This window comes from Hyperolius riggenbachi, chromosome 2 (genome assembly GCF_040937935.1).
Source record: "Hyperolius riggenbachi isolate aHypRig1 chromosome 2, aHypRig1.pri, whole genome shotgun sequence".
NCBI classification, from domain to species: domain Eukaryota; kingdom Metazoa; phylum Chordata; class Amphibia; order Anura; family Hyperoliidae; genus Hyperolius; species Hyperolius riggenbachi.
Genome location: NC_090647.1, coordinates 293,262,102 through 293,279,733, shown reverse-complemented (window position 1 = coordinate 293,279,733; position 17,632 = coordinate 293,262,102). Strand labels below are relative to the sequence as shown.

The window sequence follows — 17,632 nt, the reverse complement described above, 5'->3', positions numbered from 1 at the left end:
GGAGGGAGGGGGAGGGAGAGAGAGAGAGAGAGGGGGGGAGGGGGAGGGAGAGAGAGAGAGAGAGAAGAAACCTGAAGTCCTCCTGCTCCCTCGCCATGATTCCACGCTCCGCTGGCCCTCTGCTGCCCCCCTTCGTAACTCTGGATGCACGGCGCTGGAAGCTTGCCTCCTCCTGTGGCTGGAAGCGTTCTGCATGTATGCAGTAGCAATTTTTGCTTAATGCACAGGGCGCTACGGGAATGTGTTGGAGGAGGCGTGGGACCGTGCATCCAGTGTTTAGAAAATGACCCTGGAAGCCAGCCTTTTTTTCACATACAGGAGAAAATATTGTATAAGGGCTTGTTCACACTATGAGCATTTTCGATTTTTTTTTTTTTTTTTTTTTTTTAGCGCTGGCGATTTTAGAAATAGCTCTAAAAGCGCTGATGTAGTAATTTCCTATGAGACTCTTCACATCTGAGCATTTCGATTTTTTTTTTTGTATTTTTTTTTTTTTTTTGTATTTTTTTATTTTTTTTAAATCACAAACGTGCTACATGTACCATTTTCTGAGCGTTTTGACTCAATGGAAGGTATAGGGAAATTGCAAAGCGCTTGAAGTGCTTTGTATAGCGATTTCCAGAGCACTTTAACCACTTGCCGACCGCGCACTCATACCGCGCGTCGGCAAAGTGACAGCTGCAGGACCAGCGACGCAGTTGCTGCAGGCTAATTAATCAGGAAGCAGCCGCTCGCGCGAGCGGCTGCTTCCTGTCAATTCACGGCGGGGGGGCTCCGTGAATAGCCTGCGGTCCGCCAATCGCGGCTCGCAGGCTAAATGTAAACACAAGCGGAAATAATCCGCTTTGTTTACATATTTACAACGCTGCTACTGTAGCTGCGTTGTGGTAGATCAACGATCCCCGGCCAATCAGCGGCCGGGGATCGCTGTCACATGACAGCGGGGAGCCTATTAGAGGCTGCACAGGACAGATCCGTTCCTGTGCAGCCTCCGATCTCTCGGGCAGGGAGGGAGAAGAGGGAGGGGGAGAATGTCGCCGCGGAGGGGGGCTTTGAGGTGCCACCCACAGCATGCAGAAGCGATCAGACCCCCCCAGTACATCATCCCCATAGGGGGGAAAAAAGGGGGGCGATCTGATCGCTCTGCATGCCAGCTGATCTGTGCTGGGGGCTGTAGAGCCCACCCAGCACAGATCTGAAAATACAGCGCTGGTCCTTAAGGGGGGGGGGGGGGTAAAGGCTGGGTCCTCAAGTGGTTAATGAATAAATGCATTGTATTTATTAATTTCCTAGTCAGAGTTCACTTCCTGACTGACGTCAGGAAGTGTCTGAATTAATAGCTCAGCAAAAGTGTTTAGAAAAGCACTTTTCTAAGTGCAAAGTGCAAGGAAAATCGCTTTGAAAAGCACTCTATAAATCGCTCAGCGCTTGCGATAGCGCTGGCGATTTATAATGTTAACGAAGCCTCGCTGTTTGGATAGGTAAAATAAACTTACTAAGAAGAGAAAAGCCTCTGGATGTTGTAGAGGCTTTAAAGGGAACCTAAACTGAGGATATGGATTTTTCCTTTTAAAATAATACCAGTTGCCTGACTCTCCTGCTGATCCTGTGTCTCTAATACTTTAAGCCACAGTCCTGCGACAAGCATGCAGATCAGGTGCTCTGACTGAAGTCAGACTGGATTGGCTGCATGCTTGTTTCAGGTGTGATTCAGCCACCACTGCAGCCACAGAGATCAGCAGGACTGCCAAGCAACTGGTATTGTTTAAAAGGAAACATTCATATCCCTCACAGTTAAGGTTCCCTTTAAACATTTCAGCCCGCAGGGATTTTTCACCTTATGCATCAGAGCAATTTTCACCTCCCATTCATTTGCTAATAACTTCATCACTACTTATCACAAGTTATTGATCTAGATCTTGTTTTTCCGCCACTAATTAGGCTTTCTTTGGGTGGTACATTTTGCTAAGAATTATTTTTTTTATAAATGCATTTTAACAGGATTAAAAAGAAAAAAATGGAAAAAAAATCATTTCTCAGTTTTCGTCCATTATAGCTTTAAAATAATCCATGTTACCATAATTAAAACCTATATTTTATTTGCCCATTTGTCTCGGTTAATACACCATTTAAATTTCCTATATTTTATTAGCCCATTTGTCTCGGGTTAATACACCATTTAAATTTTGTACCTATCACAATGTATGGCGCCAATATTTTATTTGGAAATAAAGGTGCATTTTTTCCATTTTGCGTCCATTACTATTTACAAGCTTATAATGTAAAAAATGTTCGTAGTGTACCCCCTTTAACCTCTTGCCGACCGCGTCACGCCAGTAGGCGTGGCCGCGGCGGCAGCCCCAGGACCGCCTAACGCCAATTGGCGTAAAGTCCTGGGGCTCTGTTTTGCAGGAGATCGCGCGCAGGCTGCGTGCGCATCTCCTGCTTGGGGGCGGAGCTCCGCCCCGCCTTCAGTCTCCGAGCGGCTCTTGCCGCTCGGGAGACCGGTAGACGGCGTGATCGCCGTCTATTTACTTTGTGCAGCGCTGTGATCAGCAGCAGCGCTGCACTGGGGACAGCCGTGTGACACGGCTGTCCCCCTGGGGGACAAGAGAGCGATCGGCTCTCATAGGCAGAAGCCTATGACAGCCGATCGCCGTAATTGGCCGGCTGTGGGGAGGGAGGGAGGGAGCGAGGGAGGGAAGGGGTTTAAAGGAAGAGGGTTTTTTTTAAAAAAAAAGGCAACAATAATATTTATTAAAACAAAAATAAACATGGGGGGAGCGATCAGACCCCACCAACAGAGAGCTCTGTTGGTGGGGAGAAAAGGGGGGGGGGGAATCACTCGTGTGCTATTTTGTGCGGCCCTGCAGCTTGGCCTTAAAGCTGCAGTGGCCTTTTAAACTAAAAATTGCCTGGTCACTAGGGGGGTTTAGCCCTGCAGTCCTCAAGAGGTTAAATGCATATTTAAAAAGTTGACCCTTAGGTAACTGTTTTTTTATTGTAACTTTTTTTTTCCATTAAAAATTTTATTTGGGCAATTTTTTGGTGTGGGAAATAAGCAGTTAATTTTTAAATGTTAAAATGTGTGAATTCCCTTTAAAAATGTTTGTAGCTGTAGCTTTTACTATTTGGCCACAAGATGGCCACCTTGAGTTTTTTTTTATCTTGTGCTTCTCGCTAAGGGCTCGTTTCCACTATTGCGGTGTGGAATCGCCTGGATTCCACCGCTGATGAAATCGCATGCGGATGCGATTCCGCATGCGGTTTTTGCCGCGAATTCGCATGCGAATTCGCATAGGTGAGGGTATATGCGATTTTAACCATGTCATTGCCTGTGTGAATTTACTATTGGTACCTATGCGAATTCGCGGCAAAAAACGCATGGGGAAAACGCATGAGATTTCCTTATTAAATACATTGTGTGCGATTCGCCTGCATTCCACACGCAGGCGAATTCTGCAGGGTGTTCCGTGCAGATTTTCTCTGCACAATAAAACGCTCCCGCAGACTCATAAGTGGAAACAGGCCCATTCACTTATATTGTCTATGCAAATCCGCATACGCAAGACGCATGCGGATTCGCGATAGTGGAAACGGGGCCTTACCGGAAGCGCAAGGACAACAGAGAAACTTTTTTTTTTTCTTATTTTTTTGCAGAAAGACTGCGGCCTCTGGTAAGAGACCATTGGTTTTTCTGCCGGGGATTTTGATCGGTGATCGGGAACCATGTTCCTGTTTACTGATCACAGGGCTACCGGGGAACAGCACAGGGGCGCGATCACGCGCCGAAGCGCGGCACTGCAGCAGAGCAGCCGCCTGGACGTGAGGATCACATCTGGGCGGCTGAAATGGTTAGTGGCGCTTGGTGGCAGAGGAAGCACCTATAGGGAAGTACCGTATGTGTTTTTTCATATGCGAGGTTTGCCTCAGGTACAATTTTAAAGGTGGTTTGTAATGGACAATGTATGTGAAGATTTTCTGTACTTATATTTGTGACATTGACTTTCTTATTGTTGATAAACTACCATCAGAGTGGCCTGATTACATTTTTTTTTTCTTTCTATTTCTAAATTCTAGCCCATTCCTCGTTTGTTCTTTGCTGGTGAACATACTATTCGAAATTATCCTGCTACTGTTCATGGAGCCCTTTTGAGTGGTTTGAGAGAAGCTGGCCGCATTGCTGATCAGTTCCTAGGCGTTATGTATAATATACCTCGTCAGGCAACCCCGGGGGGGCCTGCACCACCCATGTAAATCACTGTGGAAAGACTTGCTGGACTGTATCTCTCTCTGTAAACACATATTTATGGCTGCTGAAGGATTGCAAACCAGGCTGTTCACTGAAGTATTAATGGATTTGTTACTTCCAGCTATTTTGTACAGACATCAAATCCTGGTATTAGAGCAGAGACCACCCTGCAGAGCGCTTTTTGATCACTTTTTGTTTTTAAAAACATGCTCCTATTGACTTGCATTAAAATCACAATTTTCCCCAAAAACTGCAATTGTGGCAATTTTGCCACAATTTTAATGCAAGTGAATGGAGGCATGTTTAAAAAAAAAATATATCAAAAAGCGCACTGCAGTGTATCTCTGCCCTTTACTCTTGTCCCATAGCTCATGACTGCTACTATCTAGCTCTGTAGCTACATGTTGCACCCAACATTTTGCCATAATGTTTAAAAAAAAAAAAAAAGTTACTTTGGCAAATTTGTTTTTGTTTTTTTTTTTGTTTGTTTTTTGTTTTCTCTCTCTCCTTGTTTACCACCTCAGTTTGTTTGTTTAACTTGTGTAGTAACTGTCTGATCAAGTATTTTTATATTAAAGTTGTTTATAAAAAAGTCTGCTTTTATTTTCTCTTTCACCATTTATATGTAAATAAAATAAATTGTTCAGTTTCCAACAGGTGGTTTTGGAATGCGTAAAAAAATACTTAGGTCATTCTTTCGTCAATTAAAAGTTCGTCGTTCACAACGAACAATAGTTGACGTATGTGTGTACGTAGCTTTAGTCTAAGGGCAGCAGGTGTGCTTGACTTGTGGGAAAGCAGTTATAGTGATATAGTAGTGTTTACTCTGCAAAGCGGTTTTGATGTGTTACTGAGAAGCATTGAAGTAGACTTTTTTTTTTTTTCCCTCTATAGTTTAATATCCAGGGTGGATAGCCAAGTCTGTGACATGTTTACCACAGCTGCTAGTGTTGGAAAGTGCCTCAGACCTGTCCTGCAAGATACAGCGTGCTAATAGCTTTAGAACTGCCATAAACCATACTCCAGAAATGGAAGAAGGAAATGGCTGCAAATTCATTACAGTAGAATCCCTGTATAGTAAACTCCAAGGAACCGGCAAAGTGGTATACTATATCAGAAATTGTCATATTGGAGCACAGAAAGTATACCGTAGTACTGTATCTTAATTCAGTCAATAATTGGTCATTATTTTTTCAATGCTTCAGCAAGGGAGAACTGTCTAGATTAGAATGCACAGTGCTCAGTATGCGGCAATTTGCATGCAATAATCACATAACGGCTTGCACAGGCAGCATAGATCTCACCAGTTAATGCAGGTACAGTACTTATACTGTACTCCTCTGTCCACATTCCTGTGCAGCCTGGATGTTATTGTAGTGTTGCAGCCATGCACAAGCAAGTCACAGATGACAGGCTAATCCCTTCAGTAATCAGGCAGCCGCTTACACAGAAAGTATAGGTCTCACCGGCTGGTGCTTTTGAGGTAATCTACACAGGCCCAGAGTAGTGTGCATATAGCGAGAAGACAATTTGGTGACAGCCTGCCCACCGACCACGGTTCATGGGTCTTCAACTGACATGTGCCCGCCCACTTTCCACTATAACCGGATACAGAATAAAGTAGGGGCCAAAAAACAGGTTTATTATAACAGTTCTATTATATCCGGGTTTACTATACCAGGTGGTACTCCCAAATACTTACAATGGTGCTTGGTTGGGACTTGGACATTTAGTTAACTATACCTGAATGTTTTGCTATATCAGAGTTTATTATAACAAGATACTGTATTAAATTCAAGACCCTTTTGTAATTGAAACACCGTAGCCTAATGTTTTTAGTGAAAACACACACCTACCCATGTTTCCCCAAAACAAGTGTTTTATATTAATAAACAACTGTATTTATTGCCCTACTCCTAAAAAAAAATTATTTTTAAAGTATCCCAGGGTTTTCTTTTATATTTTAAATGGATATGAACTCAGAACTTCCTCTCTGCCATAAAGGATAAGTGACAGCATAACCACCTTTTAAAGAAACACTTTTGTTACAGCTGATACAAATCCTGCAATAAATCTGCAGTATGGCTACTTCCTGCTTTTACTGAACCACACATATTGTTAACGTCTGTTTAACTATTCCATCTCTGCCATGGCAGTTAGCTGAGGGATCGAATTACAACTTGTGCTTGGTCACAGATGGGGGAATTCGATGTGCTAAATTCTCTAAATGCATGCAGGGTACATTTCTCTATGCTTTCCTTCTGCCCTGCACAAGAATTCAGGTCCACGTTGAACATTTACAAAGTACGCTAAATGTTTCACTGTCTCTAATCGGTGGCAGCCTATTAAGTGTCCCCTAAGTTAGAAAAAGGTCAACAGTTCACATATTTTATCTCCCCCTGCCCTCCTCCAGGCACTCCTGTTTCTTCCCACATCCCAGAAACATACAGATTAAGTTAATTGGCTTACTGCCTAAAATTGGCCTAATGCTGGGAATACACGTTTCGTTTTTGCCTTCGATTCATTTGGTAAACGAATCGAGTGTTGAAAACGTATGTGAAAATAGTCATAATCTCATTATAGTTTCGATTAATAGACCCCAAAAACGAACGACTAGTGATCGAACATGTTTGATATTATCTCTCTTTATCCATCTAATCGAACCATTGGTAGGCTTGATGGCTGTTCAGATCGATTATATGTTCGTTTATGCCGTCCGTCCCTGTACTACGTTTCGTTTCTTTGCAGCCTTCGATCATTGGAAAAACGAAACCATCAGAATCGAAAAAAAAAACGAAACCGTGGGTGGTGATATTAACCGTACGATCGATTATTTCGGGATCGAAAAGGACAAAAAGCACAATCGAAACGAAGGCTAAAACGAAGGCAAAAACGAAACGTGTATTCCCAGCATTAGACTACAATAAACATATGACTATGGTAGGGATTAGATTGTGAGTTCCTCTGAGGGACAGTTAGTGACAAGACTATATATACTCTGTAAAGGTGCGTACACACGCCTGATTCCTTCAGACGACGGGTCGTCAGACTCTCCTGCAGGACGGCCATTCTGACGACAGTTTGCCTGTGTGTACAGTCTGTCGGCAGGCTGATAAGGCTGGTTCTTAATCAGCCTGCCGAGAGACTGTACACAAGGGCTGTCGTCAGAACGGCCGTCTGACGACCCGACGTTTCAAGGAATCAGGCGTGTATACGTACCTTTAGGGGCTGCAGAAGATGTTGGTACTATATAAATACTTAATAATAATAGACTTGCTGTTCCATCTGGGGATGGACATTAGCAACATAACAGTAACTCCAGTGGTATTGTCAGACCATCACATAATACAGTTTACTATTGAACAGCACCCTAAGGAAACGAGATATTGCCCCCAAAATAAAACACCGGAGAGGATAACTACCAACCAGGATTTTACAAATATGCTCCATAGTCCAATGGACCTCAATATCATAGTAACCCAGTACAACAACATGGTATGTGAAACCTTCAACAAAATCGACCCACTGTGGTTCAAATCAGCGGCAAATAACTAGATAAAACCATCAAGGATTTAAAAAAATAAATAAAGGATGTAGACAAAACAAAGGACAGTGGCATAAATTGGGGTCTGAGGAGCACAAATTCAGCCTAGTCCATCACCTCAAATAATACCAAGAAGCATTAACCAGGACAAGAGGTCATCACGCACAACATATTGACAGCCAAGAACAGAGCAGCTCAACTCTTGGCAATCCTTCATGTCTAATGCTAGGTATACACCATACAATTTTCTGTTAGATTTACCTGCCAGACAGATTTTTTCCAACATGTTGGCAAAACGATCTGGCAGGTAAATCTAACAGACAATTGTATGGTGTGTACCTAGCACCAAACCATGAACCACACTCTCCAGGAAGAGATGTGAAGAATTCTCTACCTTCTTTACTAACAACGTGTCTGCAGCCTGTGCCAGCATTATACCAACAACCCCAATGGATTCTAGGACTTTGCATGTGCCTATCGCCGTACGACCATAGCAAGTCTTGGACACTGTGAGTTCCTGGACCCTGGCCCAACTGATCCCTGAAGGCCCGTTCACACCTATAATCCGCAAGTTTTGCGGGAGTGATTTTCCTGCGATTAACGCGGAAAAATCACTGGACACTGTGGCGGTTTTAGAGCGATCGTGATTAGCGTGCTATCACGATTGCGAATCGCAAATCGCCGCCAAACTGCTGCATGCATCGCGTTTGCAGTTATCGCTAACCGCAAACGCGGCAGTCAGAACACTGCCACTTGCTACTATGTGTAGCGGTTTTTGTAAAACTGCTAGCGGTTTGCCATGAGCGGGAATCGCGTGATTCCCGCTCAGGTGAGAACGGGCCCTTAATGCAGTGCCCAGAGCTAATCAGACCAGCACTACACAAAATAACTCCTGCAAGTGCTCCTTGCAAAGTGGATTATACCCAGAGGCACTAAAGAAAGCAATCATTCTGTGGCCAATTACAGACCTGTGGTGAACTTACCATTTCTGTGAAAAGTTATCGAGACGGCAGATCCAAACCATAAAGTCTCAAAATATATTTAAAACCAATATTGCATATAGCATACAGCCACTACAGGGCAGCCATACTGTACATAGATTGTGCAACTCCATCAGCCACCTGTGCATGATATGTTCCTTTGCCACAACCCTTAAAGGTATAAGGCACCATCCTTATGCAGTTTACAGATCATAGAAACAATCAAATGCCAGGCCCCCATATACTGTATATCGAGGGCAGCATAATCTACAATCAGTGAGGCTTGCTGGGTGGTTTCTCCTCTTTGGGGGTGTGGCTGCTGCCATCATGAGCTCTGTATGCCATGCCAGTTTTGATACATGCTTCTTCGTGGCTCCCTGAAACGCTGGGTGTATCACAATGAAACGTAAACCCTCCACAGTCCTTGCAACTACAATACAGCATGCCTGTCTTCTAGCTGTGCCTCCTCCAGTATCCAGCTATCCTGCTTATGTTTATTAGTTATGTTGACCAGGTGCTGCAAAATCAGCAAGCCTTCAGACCGCACAAATGCAAGTATGCTTCTCTACCAAACACATGACTGGCTATTTTCCTACTGCGTATGCATGCTGCTTCAAAAACTTTGTGGCTCTGTGGTCCTGACTGTGTGCTGCTACGTTCATTTGACCATATGACTTAATGCTCTGTGGTCTCTGACTGGCACTTGCTTACAAGAGCTTGCAAACTAGGCCATGCTGTTCACATGCTGCTTGCTATATGGGGCTGTTGATCTGGTCATCTGTTCCTATGACCTGTGAACTGCATAAGGACGGTGTCTTATACCTCTAGGGGTTGTTATGGCAAAGGAACATATCATGAACAGGTGGCTGTTGGAGTAGTGCAATCCATGTATAGACATATCGCGAACCTCCGATTTTCGGTTCGCGAACTTCCGCGAACTGCAATTCACTTCAATAAAAATTTTGAAAAATTTCTGCTGACTGGAAAAATGATAGAAAAGATGTTTCAAGGGGTCTAATACCTGGAGGAAGACATGGTTGAATAAAATACACATCAAAAGTCCCAGAAAAAATTCTGTATTTACTACAAAGCAGTGTTTTAAGGTCAGAAATCTCATTGAATGTTTAATTGCAGGTCTACACTGCTTTATGACATCAGGAATCCCTCTCTCCCTCCTCCCGGAGAGTCTCATCTTCCAGGGAATTGTAGTATTTCAAAAGCCAGCTTACATACCATGGCTTAGAATTGAACCCAGGTCACAGTGTGTGGTAGGTTACTCACTTAACCACCAACAACACTACATGCTGAAGCCAGCCTAGCGTGTACCATTATGATCAATCCAAGAGAAAAATTAGCTTGCTTAACGATTTGTAGCATGTCAAAAGCCAACTCACATTGGCTGGGAATTGAACCCAGGACTTAATGTGTGGTTGGTAACTGACTTAACCACCATACCACCAACAACACTACATGCTGAAGCCAGCCTAGCATGTACCATTGTGATATACCCAAGAGAAAAATGAGCTCTCTCTCTCTCTAGGACTTGATGCCATTGAAGTGAATTTTCAGCTTAAAACCATCAACGGATACCGGCAGAATTTCACAGGCAATTTCGGAATTCCGCCAGATTGAAAAAGCAATTCCATTCCGACCAAACGGAACGGAATGACCAATTTCCGCCTAAAATTGCAGAAAATACAATTCCGCGAAAAGCGGTGACCATCCCTACTAGAGAGAGAGAGAGATGAATCTACCTGGCTATGTGGGGTTTTCTTCGGACAACTGTTGAACACAAAAGGCCAGGCCAGGCCATGCCTGGGTGGGCTTGAACCACCAACCTTGCAGTTAACAGCCAAACGCACTAACCAATTGTGCCACACAGACTCTGTACCACAAAGACTGTGCATGCAGTTGCTGTTGAATGATTTTATGGGGATGTATGTGTGTCTTTTGGAGGGAGGAAGTAAGTCTGCTCCAAGAAGTTTCAGCATGTAGTGTTGGTGGTATAATGGTTAGGATAGCAGCCTACAGAGTGGTAGGCCTGGGTTCTATTCCCAGCCAATGTAAGTTGGCTTTTGACATGCTACAAATCGTTAAGCAAGCTATTTTTTCTCTTGGATTGATCATAATGGTACATGCTAGGCTGGCTTCAGCATGTAGTGTTGTTGGTGGTATAGTGGTTAAGTGAGTTATCTACCACACACTGCAACCTGGGTTCAATTCCCAGCCACGGTATGTAAGCTGGCTTTTGAAATACTACAATTCCCCGGAAGATGAGACCCTCTTCCCTCCGGGAGGAGGGAGAGAGGGTAATATAAGGAATAACAATCAGCTAGGAACAAGCCTACAAGAGCCTAACTAAACTCTCCCTAGCAGAGTCTGTCAGCAGCTGTCCCTTAACTAATTACTGTAGGCAGATGAGTGAGTAAAACGACAGGAGAACCTTGCCTTTTATAAAGGAGGGGAGGGGAGGGGAGGGGAGGGGGGGACCCAGGAGTGAGTGCAGTCTGATTGGCAGGGCCGCCATCAGAAATTTTGGGGCTTCTCACACAACATCAAGCCTGGGCCCCCCTACAGACTGCTGTGCACGCCCTCTAGCCACCCCAGTATAGCCAGTACAGTGCACCAGTATAGCCAGTATAGTGCCCCAGTATAGCCAGTACAGTGCCTCAGTATAGACATTATAGTGCCCCAGTATAGCCAGTATAGCGCGCCAGTATAGTGCCCCAGTATAGCCAGTATAGTGCCCCAGTATGGGTAGGTGGTGCCCCCCGCTTGTCCCCGCTGCTGTTGTTACCTTGACAGCGGCCGCTCTCCCCTCTCCGGCGCGTGTACTTATTCCAGCAGCATCTCCCGGCTGCTGTGTGTGATGCAGCAGGAAGCAGGGCTCGGCTTCCTGTAGTGTATCGCCATTACTATGGGAACCGAGCCCTGCTTCCTGCCGCATCACACACAGCAGCCGGGAGATGCTGCTAGAATAAGTACACACGCCGAAGAGGGGAGAGCGGCCGCTGCTAAGGTATTAACAGCGGCGGTGGCCGCTGGGGGAGAGGGGGCGGGAAGAGGACACTCAGGAGGTTAATGCCTGGGGGGGCCCGAGGCTGCGGGCCCTGGGCCCGTGACGGAAATCACAGTTGTACCCCCCTGATGGCGGGCCTGCTGATTGGTGACAATGTGCCTGCTGACTGTGATGTAGAGGGTCAAACTTCTGCTCAATAGAGCATTATGGGGCGAATCGCACTTCCGCAAAAGTTCGCCCTTCGACGGCGAACGCGAACCACCTAAAGTTCGCCTGGAACCCGTTGGCGGGCGAACCGTTCGGGACATCTCTATCCATGTATACCTGCCCTATAGTTGCTGTATATATACATGTATGCTATATGCAATATTGGTTTTAAAGTGGACCTGAAATCTTGCACAAGACAGAAAGAGATGTATTTAGAGATGTAGCCTCTCGAATTCCTCATCTGTGACTAAAACTGTAATTCGATCTCTCAGCTGTGTCAGCTGGCTGCCTTGGCAGACCAGCTAATTTGTAAACACAGAATGTTAACCATATTTCTGCTTCTATTTATTGCAGGATTTGTATCGGCTGTAACAAATAAATGTTTTTTCTTTAAAGGTTATTATGCTGTTGCTTATCTTTTAGAGCAGAGAGGAAGTTCTGAGTTCAGGTCCACTTTAAATATGTTTTGTGACTATTTATGTAATCAAAGGTCTTCTATATTCATATGCAATAGGACAGAGCCGCCAAAGTGCGCCCCTCCATCCCTCCCACCCCAGCCGCCACACGCCGATTGCTATTAGACTAAGAGGTGCCCCAGGGCCCCCAACCCCTCCGACACCTTAATCTCTAGTTATCTGGCTTGCAGTCACTGCCATGTTCCCCTTTTCTTATTTCTCTCTGCTTCAAACACAATTGGGGAATGATAACTGAGTGAGTTGTGTGCCCCCCTCCTACACTGCGCCCTGAGGCTGGAACCTCTCTGCCTCTGCCCGGTCCTGCAATAGGATGTCTTTGTAGTACCTTCTCGTTGTCCAGCCCTTTCCTCTTCCCCTCCCATTTCCCTCTTAAAGTGAACCTCCGGACTAAAAATCGACTCAGCAGCACTGAAAAGGCTTGGTGTTTCTTTAACAGTTGCACAGCATCAGAACTTTGTTTCTCTTATACAAGCCTCATTTTTAGCTGCACAGAAGAAAACTGCCCGGGCAGTTTTCCCCTTATGCTGTGCAAAGCATGATGGGATTTCTGATTTTGTTGTTCTCGTTCTGCTGTTTTGGTGCAATTTTTTTTTTTTTTTTTTTTACATTTTGAATTTGACATTTGAAGCCTAGCGTGTGCAGCTTGGAGGGGTAATCAGGACACAGGACAGTTGGAACTGTGTCTCCTGCTCCTTGTCACCTCCTTTCAACCAAAAAGATGGCTGCCCCATGACAAAGATGGCAGCCCCCATGAATCACAAACATTTGCCTGTTCTTTTAAAACAGGGTGGGTAAAAGATTATATTACCTATCTATTCTGATTAACATAACTAATGTAACTTAATAACAGTATGTTTGTTTAGGCTGAAGTTCCCCTTTAATAGTTTTTTTTTTATCTCCATTACCCTTTGTAGTGTACATGCTCCCAGTGGCCAAAATAGTCTTAGGCCTCTTTTCCACGGACTGTTGATAGGCAGTGAAATGCTTCTCAAACTCTCACAACTGCTTGCTGCTGCCTGGCAACTGCTCACTGCTGTCTAGTAACTGCTTGCGGAGCACACAGTTCAACTGTCTGTGGAAAAGAGGCCTAAAGCTATTGCCTAGGATACCTTTGTCAGGCCTCTTTTCCACTGGAAGTTGATAGGCAGTGAAATGTCTCTCAAACTCTCACAACTGCTTGCTGCTGCCTGTCAACTGCTCACTGCTGCCTGTCAACTGCTTGCTGAGCACACAGTTCAAATGCCTGTGGAAAAGAGGCCTTATGCAGGCAACAAACAACTGTATCAGTCCTTCAAGCCCAGCACACAAGACCCATTAGCATCCATCAGTGTCTGTCTAATGGAATTACAAAACTGGATGAACAATAGCTGGTTAAAGCTGAACTCCCCTCTTCACACTAGAAATTGGAGGGAATACCATGCAGTATAAAGACTCTGTACGAAACCTGGGGATGATTCTGGATGAAAAGCTAATAGTCAGGGCTGGTGCACACTAGAGCGGTTCTGGAGCATTTTTTAAAATGCTTGCAGGGGGGAAACCGCTTGGCTAATGAAAGTGAATGGGATGGTGCACACCAGAGCGGTTAGTTTTTCCCTCAAAACCAAACTCGGGGGCTGCAGCATTTTTTAGATTTCTGAGGCGTTTCTGCCTCAATGTTAAAGTATAGGAAAGTGGAAAACGGCTCTGAAAAACGCTAGATCAGAGCGGTTTTCCAGGCGTTTTTGTTACAGGAGCTGTTCAGTAACAGCTTTACTGTAACAATATATGAAATCTGCTACACAAAAACTCTCCAAAAATGCTAGGCATGTTTAGAAAACCTCTCTAAACACGCCTAGGAATCGATCTAAGGCCCCATTCACACTAGAGCGCTTTTTAGTTGATTTCAGCATCGCTGGAAATCACTAGCGTTATGAAAAGCGCTTGGTCAATGTTAAGTGTATGTGGCTGTTCTGTGTGTTGTGTTTTTCAGCGATTAGCTGAAACGCAAACTCGTAACCTGCACCATTTCTGAGCGATTTTGAGCAATTAGCGCTTCAATGTTAGATAGGAGCACTTCAAAATCGCCCAAAAGCGCTGGGCTGTTCACAATAATCAGCGTTTTTCCAGCGCTTTTACTCCGTAAATATAGCAGATTAGCCACAAAACAGAGCAGATTACTCATAAAACACCTCTGTTTCCTGGCTAGTGGCCATCTCCTGGCTAGCGGCCATCTCCTGTAAAACGCTAAAAAACGCTATCCCATACAGTGAAAAAACGCTCAAAATACTATTGAGAAAAACGCCAGAAAACGCTCAGAGTTTGCTTTTGCGTTTAGCGATTTGTAGTGTGAACAAAGCATGAGGCCCAGTGCACACCACAAACCTCTAGCAGATCCGCAAAAAGCTAGAGGTTTTTGAAGCAGATTTCAGAGCAATTCTAGGCATGTTTAGAGACGTTTTCTAAATATGCCTAGCGTTTTCTAGAGCGTTTTTGTGTAGCAGATGTCATATATTGTTACAGTAAAGCTGTTACTGAACAGCTACTGTAACAAAAACGCCTGCAAAACCGCTCTGATGTAGCATTTTTCAGAGCTGTTTTCCACTTTGCTATACTTTAACGAGTTTGCGTTTGTGGAAAAAACGACCTGCTCTGGTGTGCATTATCCCATTCACTTTCAAAAGCCAAGCGGTTTCCCCCTGCAAGCGTTTTAAAAAACGCTCCAGAACCGCTCTGGTGTGCACCAGCCCTTTAACTTCCTTGGCGGTAATGACGAGCTCAGCCCTCAACCTACTCTTTGGGCTGGTGCACACTAGAGCGGTTCTGGAGCGTTTTTTAAAACGCTTGCAGGGGGAAAACTGCTTGGCTAATGAAAGTGAATGGGATGGTGCACACCAGAGCAGTTCGTTTTTTCCACAAACGCAAACTCGGGGGCTGCAGCATTTTTTAGATTTCTGAGGCGTTTCTGCCTCAATGTTAAAGTATAGGAAAGTGGAAAACAGCTCTGAAAAACGCTAGATCAGAGCGGTTTTCAAGTCGTTTTTGTTACAGAAGCTGTTCAGTAACAGCTTTAGGGCCCATTCACACTTGAGCAGGAATCGCGCGATACCCGCTTTAGTCAAAACGCTAGCGGTTTTGTAAATAACCGCTGCTACATGTAACAAATGGCAGTGTTCTCACTGCTGCATTTGCAGTTAGCGTTAACTGCAAAAGCATTGCATGGAGTGTTTTGCGGTTAGCGTTTAGCGATCGTGATTAGCATGCAAAGCAAGCTAATCGTGATTGCTCCCAAAACGCTGCAGTGTCCAGTGATTTTTTTCCGCGTTAATCGAGGGGAAAATCACTCCTGCAAGGCGTTTCGCGATTATAGGTGTGAACGGGCCCTTACTGTACAATATTTGTAATCTGCTACACAAAAACGCTCCAGAAAACGCTAGGCATGTGTAGAAAACATGCCTAGAATCGCTGTGAAATCTGCTTCAAAAACCTCTACCGTTTTGCAGATCTGCTAGGGGTTTTTGGTGTGCACAGGCCCGTTTCCAGGGCAGTGCGGCCCGTGCGGGCGCCCTGGGCGCCGAAGGACTGTGGGCGCAGTAACGGAGGGGGGAGCCGCAGCCGCGGGGAGGGCAGCAAGACCTCTCCCTCCCTCTCCTCTCCGGGCGCCCTCCGTGCTCCCCCTTCCGAGTCTGACTGCACAGGAAGCGCTGTGTACAGAGCGCATTAGCGCAACTCACCTCCCTCCCTAGTTCCAATCTCAGATGTCCGTATTCTTATATATGTATCATGTAGTCCCACTCATCATACCTTCGTAATAAGTGAAAACCCCATTCCTAACATACCCCCCCCCCCTTCCCCCTCCTTAGGGACATCAATACACATACCCCATCCCCAGCTATATTAATGTACCAGAGCCAGACTACATGCCACACATTTACAATTCCCCTAACCACTATTCAATTGTAAATGTGTGGCATGTAGTCTGGCTCTGGTACATTAATATAGCTGGGGATGGGGTATGTGTATTGATGTCCCTAAGGGGGGGGGAAGGGGGGGGGTATGTTAGGAATGGGGTTTTCACTTATTACGAAGGTATGATGAGTGGGACTACATAATACATATATAAGATACGGACATCTGAGATGGTTTCCAAAATGTATTATATGTTAAATGGACATATGGCCTGTAGATTTGTTTTCTTGATGCAGCTTTTTTAAAATTGTTTGGCATGTATATGTAAGAATTTTATAATATTTGAAATTTTCAATGTATCAGGAATGGTTTGCACAGACCATGGGGAATTATGGCTGATACCTGCATTTCTGTAACAATACTCTAGATGGCGGCAGACTTGCAGGCTCCAAGGAGGCTTGAGGGAGCGTGCGCAGAAGGCGCGTCATAGTATAAAAATGTCCGCTATACGCATCGGACTCCATGCCCCTGATGAATCACTGAGTGACGAAATCGATCGGGCGGAGTCTGATGCGGAAGCGGAATTGTATACGCCTAGGGTGAGCGGCGACAGGAGGACACGTGTGGCGTCTCTGATCTCTGTGTGCGCAGCGGAAGAGCGGGGGAAACACGTCTAGACGAGCCTGCCAGCCTGGCCACCTGAACGGGGGAGAGCCCGTTTAAGAAATCACTCTATGCGATGATTTTATGAGGACACATGTGAGTGCAATTGCTTTTTATCAATAAATACATTTGAGCAGTATTACGCTATGTGGGGTTTTCTCTTAATGAGGTTGTGAAACAAAGAAGTTTTGAGCATATATGAAGAGGTCTGGTGTGATCTGTGGAACCACAGTGCTGGAGAGGTGGGGGACGACCCGGGAACGGTCCCAAGGCGTATATAGACCATTGGTTGGTCTAGGATAGCGGTGAGTGGATCACAAAGGGTGTTGGTGGAGGTCTGATACACTGTCCAGCTAGGAAATCCAGCGTTTTGAGTAATCTATGACCTCCTGGAAAAATAACAACTTAGTAGCAACAATCTGAGGAATTAGGACACATGTACATGGACTATCAACCGGATTGATACTAGGACTTTTAGAGGATTTTTATGGGTCTTATGACTTTTATGCTATAATTTTACATCAGTCTGAGCTGCTTATTTACATGTGCTATTTTGGTTCTGTATATATGAGGGCCCTATTTTAACTAATTGGGCTGAGCGTCACC

The 17,632-nt window shown here is 44.9% G+C and overlaps 1 protein-coding gene across 2 annotated transcripts in view; it reads left to right on the top strand.

Moving 5' to 3' along the window:
• KDM1A (lysine demethylase 1A) overlaps positions 1–4,847 on the top strand; it is a 56,916-nt gene extending 52,069 nt beyond the window's left edge. For both annotated transcript variants that reach the window (XM_068268949.1, XM_068268947.1), the window contains exon 19: positions 4,081–4,847. In XM_068268949.1, the coding sequence (XP_068125050.1) occupies positions 4,081–4,257 (177 nt within the window). In that variant the 3' untranslated portion in view covers positions 4,258–4,847. The remainder of the gene's footprint in view (positions 1–4,080) is intronic.
• Positions 4,848–17,632: the final 12,785 nt, after the last annotated feature.